The sequence below is a fragment of the Pterocles gutturalis genome, unplaced genomic scaffold, assembly GCF_000699245.1.
Source record: "Pterocles gutturalis isolate BGI_N339 unplaced genomic scaffold, ASM69924v1 scaffold6053, whole genome shotgun sequence".
In the NCBI taxonomy this organism is placed as follows: Eukaryota; Metazoa; Chordata; class Aves; order Pterocliformes; family Pteroclidae; genus Pterocles; species Pterocles gutturalis.
Genome location: NW_010120381.1, coordinates 9,532 through 21,459, shown reverse-complemented (window position 1 = coordinate 21,459; position 11,928 = coordinate 9,532). Strand labels below are relative to the sequence as shown.

Genomic DNA, 11,928 nt, shown 5'->3' with positions numbered 1-11,928 from the left:
CTGCTGCTCTGAGGTGTTGGCCAACCTGCAGCTGGGAGAAGCCTCAGCAGCTTCCCTCCTGCCATCCACCGCCCCACGTCCCTGGGAAGGCTTGCAGCACGCGCACCAGCTCAGCACCCATCCGAGGAGGAGCAGGACAGCAGAAGGTCCCCCTGCCCCATCCCCTCCTCATTCCCCAGACACCTCTGCAGCATCCACCACGGGCCAGTACACCCAAAAACCCACCCGTTGGGTAACTCAGAGGCAGAAAGGGAAGAAGGAGACATTGTTCCTCATCCCTTTGAGGGGCCAAAGGAGAATTAGAGTCATCTCTGACCTTGCTAACAAGCCATTAGTCAAGAGGTGGGTAGGAAAGACCTGTTCAGATCCATCCACACCCTAGTAGCAGGCTGCTGCTGGGAACGGTGCTGCCCTGCCCTCATCGCAGCAATCGGACCAGAGGGGGGAAGGCAGGGCAGGGTGCAGGCAGAGTGCTGCCAGAAGGGTCTTGGAAAAAGAGCTGGAGACAAAAGAGTTCCGCAAAACAGAGAGAAGGAAGAGAAGGGAGTGAGGGGAAAAAAAAAAAAAAAAAAGAAGAGGCCATTAAAAAGTCAATTTGGGACAATTTGGTCTCAATCCTAAACCTGAGGTTGGGTTGAATCCTGGGATTCACAGAAGCTCCCTCCCAGCTCCTCCTGCCCCTGCAGACACGGGCACAGCAGAGAAGCTGGAAAGTCCTTGACCGTCCTGGCAGCAGCTCTGCCCATCAGTGTGTGACCAGCTTCTCCCCAGCACAAACCCCAACAGCCTCACACCAGCTGCTGTGCAGAAAGTGAACTCCATCCCAGCCCAAACCAGGACAGCAGCCCAAGGAAAGCACAGCAAGACCCACACGGAAAAGCCCAAAACCCATAACATTTTGAAACCACACAAACTCCGGAACCTCTGGAAGCACTGCAGGCAGAGCAGAGAGCTTTCCCGACTCCAGACACGGATCTCCTCTCCCCAGAAAAAGCGAGCTGGGAGACCAGCCCGGGCGCAGGGCTGCTGCTGCCGTACCTGCGGTTCTGGCTCGATGTTGATCCGGTATGCCTGAGCTTTGCCGTCCTCCAGAACAGGGACTGACCAGGTCTTCCCTTCGGCTCTGCAATGGGAAATTAAGGAAACTCAACTTAAATTGCTTTTTTAAAAAAAAACAAAACAAAACAAAAAAAACCCCAACAAAACAAAAACCAAACACACCCCAAAAAACCTAAAAAACAAACAACATAAAACTGATTTCTTGAAAAAAACCCAAAAAATGAAACAAACAAACACAAACCACCAAACATATATATAGTATACAGGCCTGCCAGGGAATTAATATATACATGTGTTTGTCTAAAATTATCCTCAGAAATAGTACAACGGTAAATAGAGAAGATGCCAGTTCCACGCCATTCAACCCATGAAACTTAAAACTATTCTTGTAGTGCAGGCTTCAGCTTGGTGGGGAGTTTAAGACACAACCTCATTTCAGTTCAAGAAATCAGTAAGACAGGCTTGTGGCAGTTCTTGTTTTGCGTAGTCCTGGCTTTGCCCCTTTATTCTGGCCCTGAGTCCTAAAATGGATTCTGATTATGTGTGTGTATATATACATGTGTGTGTGTGCATGTATATATATACACATATATATGTGCATTCCCTGGCAGGTCTATGTACTAGACCATTTTTACATAAATGCCTTTCAAGAAAGCTAATGTGACCCTGTATGAATCATCTTGAGCCTTTCACCACAGGTGCCAGATAGAAAAAGTCCTAAAAATACATTTTCCATTCACCACTGCGTCTTCAGCCCTGCCAAGGCAGAGCAGGACGCTGCCACTGTCCAAAGATTTTCCGTGTGCCTGATCAGTTTTTCCCCCAGAGGTGTCTGAGGGCATGGCTGGGATGCTCGGGGCATGCGGGAGCTGCAGGAGCCCGGGCAGGGTCCAGCAGGCACATACAGGAGCTTTTCTGAGTGCTAAGAGGCTGAGCTGGGAGATAGAAACTGCATGAAATAGAAGATAAAATTTTCAAAGGCGACCTATTCCATTTATCCTCAGAATCTGCTCACACACCACTTAAACACGGGAGGGCTCGTTCCGATTGGCACAGATCACGACCAAGTATCCTTCATCGGACTCTGGCCCCTGCCATGTACCACGTTCAGCTTTGGTTTAATCATCTGCAGAGTCCAAGCTTGAACAATAAGGAGCAGGGTTTTAACCCAGGAATCCTTGAGATGAATTTTTACCTTTGGTATTTTTGCATCTAAAGCAGTCAGCATACAAACCTGCCTTTACAAACTCAGGGGCTGATCCAAAACCTATCAAAAGAAAAGACTCCTGCTGGCTTTGGATCCATCCCCTGAGGATCTGAGGTAATTTTTGTTCCAAACAACAACTCAGTACTACCACTGCAGCTTTTTCAACAGCGAATAACATACCCCCTCACAGCTAGATGTCTTGTTCTGATAAATCATCTTTACTTAATTTTTTAAGCTGGGACAATTCACATTAAGTTGGTCTGTCCAACTGGTTTTGATGGGATAACTGGTTTTTGCTTTCCAAAAAGTCATTCTAGGCATCTTCACCCTTATGACAGACACAGCCAGGCACAGGTTTGTGTGCAAAGCCCATTTGTAGTTGGTGCTTTAAATGATTAAACTCAAGGCTTCACTGACAGCTCTTCAGAGCGACCAAGAGTCCCTGGTGGAAGCAGGACAGCCTCATGCAGCTTCCAGCCACAGCCTGAGCAAAGCCGGGCTCACCCCAGCCCCAGCTTCCACCTGAACTCCTCTGAGATGAAGCTGATCCGGCACAATTTAGGTTCCAGTTTGAAAGGCAAACAAAGGAGACTGGGAGAAACACCAGCCTCAAAGAGAAACGCAAGTTGCATGTTCAATGAGCATTTCTGCTGGCACAAGGAGACTCCCTATTTTCCACGGGAACAGCAGAACACGAGGTTATCTGAAATAATGAAGACGTGACCACCCAAGGGTGGGACGCCACGGGCAGCTCCTGCAGAAGGGCTGATGCTCTGAGCCCTCACCCCAGCCTGGCTGCAGGGACACCCCTGTGCCCACATCTCAGCAGGACCAGCAGCAGGGGGGGTCCCCTGCAGACCCCCAGGATGGGAGCAGGGACACCCCTGTGCCCACATCCCAGCAGGACCAGCAGCAGAGGGGGTCCCCTGCAGACCCCCAGGATGGGAGCTAGGACACCCCTGCGCCCACATCCCCAGCAGGACCAGCGGTAGGGGGGCTTCCCCTGCAGTCTCCCCAGGATGGGAGCTGAGCAAACCCCAGAGCAGCGGGGACCTGGAGGTGACCACCCCAAAGCCAACCTTTCAGGCTCATGCTACCAACAGTCAGAGCTTTGTGTTTGGGCAACAGCAAAAACTAATCCCACTTTTCTAGCGTAACGGGTGAGACATCAGACGGCGTGCTCAAATGTTCCGAGTTGTTTAATTTACAGCTTGAGGACGGGAAAAGTGTTTTCAGATGTGTTGTAGGGGATTAAAATCCATGATGTGGAAAGCATTACACTGCACTAACAATCCTCTGTTTTAACGGCTGCCGGGACAATCCTAAGATAATAACTTGACCTAGGTTAATGCGAGGCCTTCCACACGGGGCTTCATGGGAAACAGACCCATTAACAAGGCATAACTAAAAAAAAAAAAAAGTTGCAGACACCTTTTATCCCACGATTTGTTTCCGAAGAGACTCAACATCATTCTCCAAAGATTACTCGCATATGCTGCCATATTTTACCAAAATGTTTTTTCACCTGGTAATGATCTGCAAGCCTTGCTCTCCACATTTGTAGAGCTGCTTTTAAATTGCAAGAATTCCCGGGTCTTATTAAATTTCTAATTGCTCCATCCCCTCGCAAACTAACATTTAGCCCTTGGGAGAGCTCCAGACTGTGGCCAGGACGCTGCTGTTGTGCAGCCATGCAGGTGTGAGCAGGTGACAGCGACTCAAACCCCCCAGAACATCCACATCCCTGTACTGCACCCCAGTCTGTACAGTCCCTTCTGGGGGGTGACTCCAGGTTCCTGCCCATCTCCTGAACCCTGTTCATCTCCCACGATGGCACAGCAGTATGGTCACAACTGATTTTTATTACCAGTGCGGCCACTAGCCTTCTAGGAGCTGAACCGAGCCCAGGAGCAGCTACAGCTGGTAACTCCCCAGGAATGATCCTGGCCGTGATGACTGGAAGGCGATGGATCCATCCCCACAGCCTGATGGGGGGCTTTTGCCTGCTGTGCCAGGTAGATAAGGCTTTGCCCAGGCTGGGGAACAAGAGCTGAGCTCAGCTGAGCACCCCGCTGGACCCAGCTCACCCAGGGTACCCAGAGGAGAAGCTGCAAAATTTCTCCTCCTTCATTCCTCTTGGCTGAAACCATTGCTGTGTATCTAGGCTCTGGAAAGCTGCCGGCTTTCCTCTCTCTGAGTCCTCGAGGAGCCCCACAAGGGAAGCTGTGATTCACTTTTTCAGTTGCACTTTTACTGGAAACTCAAGAACATCGTACATGGTCATCCTTCCCGTTGCCCAGCAGCGTGCCTGCGCCGCTCGCAGCAAACGGAGCCCGGCAAAGCCTCCAGGAGCTGGGGAAGGCAGGAGGGGGCTCGGAAGAACATCAGCTGCAGGACGTTCCAGGGAGTTTTGGGGCTACGCATCCAGCAGACTCATTTGCAGGGCTTTCTCTTTTAGAAGCTTCCAGAAATTTGCCATCTCTGTACTGAGAGCAGAAATAAACAGAAAAACTTCATGATCAAATTCTCCGAGCAGACTCAGCAGAACCCTAACGACGCATCAGTGCGTGTTGGTTCTCTGCACACCACATCACCAGGGAAGGGGGCTCTGGTTATCCATCCTGCATGGATCACGGCTGCGAGACTCCCTGCACTTCTGCTCTTGGGTTTGGTTGCTCAGTCTCCAGCGAATGACAAAAAATCGGATCCGTGCTGCTAGTGCAGCGCTGCACACCACTGCCATCTGTAAAGGCATTTGGGTTTCCCCAGCCCATGCACACTGGCTTGCTTCCTCCTCAGCCCCCTGCCCTTGCTCTGCCAGGGTTGCACAGGGCAAAACAGCCCCCAGACCCCCAAACTGGGCAGGGCTTTACACAGCTGCTATTTGAAAAGAAGATTGGATTGGACTGGGAAAAACAGCATAAAAATGATTTAAAAATTAAAAGTCTCCCAGCACATGTGAATCCTTCCCTGCTCATCACAGGAATACGAACGCATTAGTCCCAGGGTGGAGGAGCCAGAAAGCACCCTTTTTGCCTGATAAGGAATTTCTTCATTTGTGTGACTTAGAGACAACTCCACAGTCAGAAAAAAACCCAAAACCAAACAAGCTTTACCATGCCACCATCCTTATCCACACATTTACATTATTTAAAACTCTGAAATCCTTGGCCTCCAGTCAAACGCATACATTTGGTGGCTAAGTACCAACACCACCGTACCACGTTTCTGTGGATAATAATTCCCAGGGCTGCCTAACACCTGGAATCTTCTCCAACCAGCTGCCGCATCCCTGCCCTCACCACCCCTGCAGATGCTCCCTTGGCTTGGGATTCACCAGCTGGGCAAACAATGCTGGAACAGGCTGATTATCACCAGGGCACCCCGAACCATCCTGCTACATCTCCATCAGCACCAGCCCAGGTGCCAGGCACTGCTCCAGCCTTACCAAGCCCACTTGAACCCCTGGCCTTGCATTTCAGAGCCATTAACTATGACCTGACTGCCCATCCCTTGTCACAGGGATGCTCAGGCACCTTACATCCGTACCCACACGAGCATCGGTTACAGAAATCAACTCCTTTTGGGAGCTGATGAGGATTTTCCTCTCCTCCATTTCAGAACAGAAAAGCTACTGTGCTGCTTTACTTTTTTTATTTTTTTGCTTCTACTGAACTTTCCAGTCAATGGGCATTTACTGACCATGGTTTGAAAACAAAACCAATCTTGTTCTTTGTTGGTAACGCATAATGTCAAGGGTTCATGGAGAAAGGGCAGGGGATGGAAGAAGCCCAGAGGGCACCAGAAGGCTGGAAGCCCATCGCTGCCAGGCTCGCTGCCCAGCTCCCTGCAGTCCCTCGGCACGCACACCCGGCTGGAGGGGGTGAAACAGAACTAACGTCAAATTTCATACACCTTCACTAAAGATCTATTTGAAGTAACGAGCTCGACTGCTGTATATTTCAGACAAACACACTTATTAAAAAAACAAAACAAACGAAACAACCACCACCCTTGTGTTGCTTCGCAAACTCTATTTTGCTGCTGGGAGAGCACCCTCCAGGGAGGATGCTGCTGGGAGAGCACCCTCCTGCCTGGGGGAACAGATGCTAACCCATTGCTTGTGGGGCTTTCCTGGAGCTCAGCCTCATGGCAGAGTGCAGGGCAGTGATCACAGCTATTACAGATGGCAGTTGGTGGATGTGGACCCAAAATCCCCCCCGTCACCACCCCAGGATGCGGTTCCCTCATTAGCACTGGGTCACCCTGCTCTCCCAGAGGCAGGTCCCAGAGCAGGGATCTGCTCACACAGAGGAGGTAGCACCAGATCAGCATCCAGCGATGAGCAACGGCTGGGCAGAGTAGTCTGGATCCAAAAGGTCACTCGGGAAACAGGAGAGAATCCAAGAGCCATGTCACTGAGCACTTACTTTGGGCCAGACTAAAAATAGAGCTAATAAAGCATGACTGGAGCTGCTGTCCTTACTGTAGAAAAAATAAACTCTCTTGATAGGAAAAACAGAACAAAAGCCACTCCCACGGGCTTCTCTGGGCTCAGCCAAGGTGTGTTTTGCTCTTGAAGGAGCTGCCCAACCAACCCAACAGTGCAACCTCCTCCTCGAGAGGAGCCACCCCGCGTTGAACCGTTCCTCACCATCACCAGCTCCTGTCTGCTCCTGTCTTGCAGAAGCCTGAGCATTTTTTTTGCCTATGAGAGCCTTTAAAATCTGCATTTATGTAGACTTTAAGGCCTGACAAAACCACCGCAATCCTCTTGCCTACCTCCCTGCCTAGCACAGCCCAGGCCACCTCACCCACAGACCCTGCGGGCCATCGCCAGCAACACCTGCTCTAGAGAACCCACCGCTCCCCTGGACACACTGCGAGGTCTCGCCATTGAGGATATCCGCCTTGGCAGGTGTAGTTGGGCAAACCCAACCCGACGCCGCAGACCCTCCTGCTGCCAGAAGTCTTCCCCACAGCAGCTTCTAGATGACCACAAGGTCGTTAGTGAACATTTCTGCATCTCAGGGAAACTACACAGACAGATCATCCTTAACCCCACCAAGGCACACACCAGCACTGCTGCAAGACCTCCGCTTGCTCCTCTTGTGATGAAGTGGAACTGCACCAGTGTGACCAAACCCCTGTCCCATGTCCATGCAGGAAGCCACCTCTTAGGAGAGGAGATGCACTTTCCTGGAGATACTCTGACATGGCAGGTACCACCACCAGCGTGGTCCCAGCTGCCACCAGCAAGATTCAAGCACCCCTTCCCACCCACGAGGACACGGCGCCTGCCTCCCACGGAGGAGAACTCAAGTGGGTCCGATCTCAGCCAACAAACAAATGCTAATTGGTATCGGTGGCTAAAACAAGGTGTAGAAGTGGGAACTCAGACCATAAATTCCCCACAGTAGAAACCCTCATACACAACAATAAAACGCCGCCACGCCGCAGGTGGAAGCTGCATTCAGCAAAGCTTTATTCTAACTCCCGATTAAGTTCTTCTGCTGCCAAACCACCTCAACAGCTGGTAGCTCACCAAAACCTTCTGTCTCTACACGAGGAATTCCACCTCTTCCAACGAGAGTTCCAGCAGCCCACAGAAAGCCAGGAAGGGAGCTTTTGTCCAGTCTCCCTGAAACTGCTCCTACGGGACAGGAAAATGACTGTCCACCTTGGTGATGGGAAACTCTACCTGCACAAAGTGTTTTCTTGTTTTTCTTTTTCCCTTCTTTCCTACTGCTGAAGCCACATCATCCCTACAGCACAGGTTGAGCTCAGGGGACTCCGCTCCAGCCAGGCAGCCTGGACATCACTGTCTGATGAACCACGAGGAGCCAACGAGGCTTTGCTCCATTTACGGCACCACTCCTTTGCTGCTGTCCAGGCTTCTAGTCAGAAATGATGTGTTTTCCAAGAGAAGTATAAACAGTAAATGATAGCTCTTTATAGCAGGAAATGCCTTTTTAATCTGAAGTGGAAAATTGTATAAACTTATTTAAATCTCTTACAGATAACATTAGTCACTTGTGAGCCTTATAAGGAGCATTCATTTTAAAGGGATAATCTATGATTTGTATTAGGAACCTTCAGCTACAGAACTAATTCCAATGGAAAGCAAATAAAGCAACCCCAAGCCTTCATTTTGTTTTGAAATATTCTTTAAAAAGTGTATTTGGTGGGACTTTCTAAAATATATTAATTGAACAGACATTTAGGAAAATGATACGTGGATGTTAATGATGTGGGAGGCTTCAACCAAAGGAGATTTTGGTCCCTGGGCTACTCCTGCCAGAGTCAATAAAACCTCCATTGTCATGAAGGATCTGACCCAGCTCACAGCCCGCAATAGCCTCGCGAGGTGCAAGCAAGAATCCAGACTTATATAAATGAACTGGACCCATTTATTGTATCAGTATCTTTTTCACTGTCTCACTGGTTTTAAAAATGCAGAACAATTCCATGGACCATGGGGATGCACCAAGAACTGAACCTAAGGGCAGATCTGCCCCAGGGCCAGACACAAGCCTTCTGCAGAAGAGACGAGCCAAGGTGACCAAGGCATATAGAAACATAGAATCCCAGACTGGTTTGCGTTGGAAAGGACCTTAAAGTCCACCCAGTCCCACCCCCTGCCATGGGCAGCGACACCTCCCACCAGCCCAGGTTGCCCAAAGCCTCATCCAGCCTGGCCTTGAACCCCTCCAGGGATGGGGCATCCACAACATCACATCAAACACAAGAGCACCTACCTGTTCACGGAGAGCAGCAGCTGGTCCATGCATGCTTTGATCTTGTTTTGCGCTTCTAGGTGTGTCATGTTCTCCGTGCTCTCTCCATTAATTGCCAGAATAATATCTCCTGGGCACAGGTCGGCCATGGCTGCTTTGCTGCCAGGGTTAATCTGGGCAGGGAAAAATAAAAGGGTTACTTAAAAGAATGCTTGGGTTTACAAAAGTCCAGTTTTGTGGAATAAGCAGCAGATAAAAGGGGATATCTCAGGTCAGTGCCAGTTCTCCGAGGGCCACACAGCAACAGTTAATGCACTTCTGTCAGTGTGTGACCAAGTCCTCTCTTCAGATTTATCTCTTGGTTAAACTGATGCAACACCCTCTTTCAAGAGGGATGCTTTAGACTCCTTTGGATTGCAGGACTCAAATCCTGCTGTGAGAGTCAATCCCCAAAGAGCACACACAACCCTCCTCTTTGGCCAGCTGCATAACTAGAAGCTGAGCACGGTCACCCTAATCGCTTCCTGCGGAGAGGTTACATTTGACATCAGTTTTTCCTGACCGTCATTCAAACAATTCATCTCTTTCTAGCCCTGCATGGAATATCATGCAGCTCGTTAAGTCTCCACAACTCTTTCCTTCTGGTTTTGTAGGAATGCCAGAACCTTACAAAACTCATAACTTCTTTCCTGAGGAACTAATGACAGGTCCAGGTACTGTTTGTGGTCAGCCATCAGACCAATCCTGCAGCCCATAAAAGCGTTTCTCAAGAAATTACAATTTCTTTTACATCAGCCCAAATATGTTTTTAATTTTTGCAATAATAACAAATGATGCAAGGCACAGGCAGGACAGGTAAATGTGTCTGTTTAAACTCTTAATAGCTATGTGCTTGCCCTCCAATTTCCTCTTCTGTCATTCAGAGCATCTGCTAACTCTCTGCTACCCAACCACATGGTTTATCAAGTGAGAAAGTACAGAGTGCCTGACTTTTGGTTATTCACATCTTGCTAGAGTGCAATGGTGCTTGGACTCTGTTTAGTCTCAATTTACTTGGGTATAATCCCCCATCCCAGGTGATGGGTCTCTGCTCCATCCCACCCTGCTTGAAATATCCAAGAAACAGGATCCCTGCTCTGTCCTCCATCCCCCTGGAGGGGTTCAAGGCCAGGCTGGATGAGGCTTTGGGCAACCTGGGCTGGTGGGAGGTGTCCCTGCCCATGGCACAGGGTGGCACTGGACAGGCTTTAAGATCCCTTCTGACCCAAACCAGTCTGTGATTCTACAATCTCCCCTCCAATGTAGCTTATATCGGTGAGTGGGGGCAACCAGGTGCTAACAAGAACACATATGGTCTTTCAGAGACCTTGAGACCAAGTGCCCAGCCATCACCCCACAGACCCTATAACCCCCCGACCACCGTGGTCCAGCATCAAACAGGCAGGAAGGGAGGCACACACACCTCCCTCTTTCCATCTTGATCTGTTTTTTCCAGTTCTACTCTCTCTGGGAGTTGGAAGAGGGTTTAACCTGAACACCAAAGCCCGTTGTGGGTCGCACTGGGGCTGCTCATGGGACTGAGGCCAAACAACCAGCACCCGGTGTACGGACCTGCTGCACCGGTCCCTGTGTGACTACAGCCACGATACCCCTGGAACATGAACCTGAAGGTGTCTGAGGAGCTCCAACCACTTTTTGCATTTAAGTGGAACTGGCAGCCCGAATTAAGCCCTTTGTTGGGTTGTCAGAGTAAATCAGCATTTGCCATTTGCCCTTCAATAGCTTCAGCCGGGCTATTTTGCTCTAAAAAATCCTGCCTGGCCTCCTTCCCCCCTGTTCTGGGCTCCCCTGTGACTCAGCTCAGAGCAAACAGCAGCAGGTATTTCTGAACACACAGCACACAATAGCTGTGGAGCTCTGACACAGGACATTTCAACCCGGGAGAGGTTTATTTTTCCCCTGGCATGCATGCACCCTGCTGGTTTTTTGAACCGGTGTGAGAAGCCCTGGCACCCGCAGAGCATCGGGCTCCTGCTGCAGCCACAGAACCTGCCAGACCCATCACAAAGCCAACCAGGAGCTCAACCAGCTCCTCCGAGGAAGCATCTCCGTACACTTGCCTGCTGTTATCCGCCTCCCTCGGTGTCCGCCCCGCAGCCCCGGCTGCCAGCAGGCTTTTGGACCGAGAGACCTCCAGTTTGACCCGGGGCAGCTGTATTTTGTTCTTGTCTATTCCAGGCTGTCTAGATGTCTGCTGGATTATCCTCCCTGTGCTGATCTTAACCAGATTGTAGCTTCCTCAGAGAATAAGCTGCTCATAAACGGGGCTCTTAGCCGTTTCCTATTTTTAGATTCTGGTTTATCTCATATTATTTTGGCAGAATCTCCTTATTAGCGTTTTATGCTAGCCGTGGAGGTGGCCGAGGGCTCGGAATGGAGTTGCACTCCAAGAACTCATTAGTTTGAGACACAGCATCGGTGTCACAGCAGCCTGGGAATCAGCACTGTAATGTCTCTCAGGTCCAAAGTTTGTCTTTTAATGACTAATGTTTAAAATACTTCAAACCAAGTTCTCCTAACTCACAGCTGCGCAAAGCCACTGCCCCCAAACACGCACAGATGGAGCTGGCTGGTGGTGGCCTCTCCAGGAGAGGATGGAGCAGATCCCACACAGTGCTACACGTGGAATAACCCACCACCCGCCACCTCGTCGCTCCTGCACCTTCCGCAGGACAAGCACGAAATACGTGCAGGACCAGTCAGCGTGCTGGGGGGGTCATGGCACTGGTGTTTTATGCCCATAGAAGCACATCGGCGTGTTCTCTGCCCGAGGCGACCGTGCACGCACAGCACGGCGGCTGCTCCGGGAACGCAGCGTAAATGCACGTCATTGTTAGTGCTCTCCCAAAATTAAACACAGCTAGG

The 11,928-nt window shown here is 50.2% G+C and overlaps 1 protein-coding gene across 1 annotated transcript in view; it reads right to left on the bottom strand.

Annotated features, from left to right (window-relative positions):
* PDLIM4 (PDZ and LIM domain 4) overlaps positions 1 to 9,176 on the bottom strand; it is a 28,600-nt gene extending 19,424 nt beyond the window's left edge. Inside the window, exons 1-2 of the mRNA XM_010076883.1 lie at positions 9,025 to 9,176; positions 1,039 to 1,123 (exon numbers count right to left, since the gene is read on the bottom strand). Of these exons, the coding sequence (XP_010075185.1) occupies positions 1,039 to 1,123; positions 9,025 to 9,152 (213 nt within the window). The 5' untranslated portion in view covers positions 9,153 to 9,176. The remainder of the gene's footprint in view (positions 1 to 1,038; positions 1,124 to 9,024) is intronic.
* Positions 9,177 to 11,928: the final 2,752 nt, after the last annotated feature.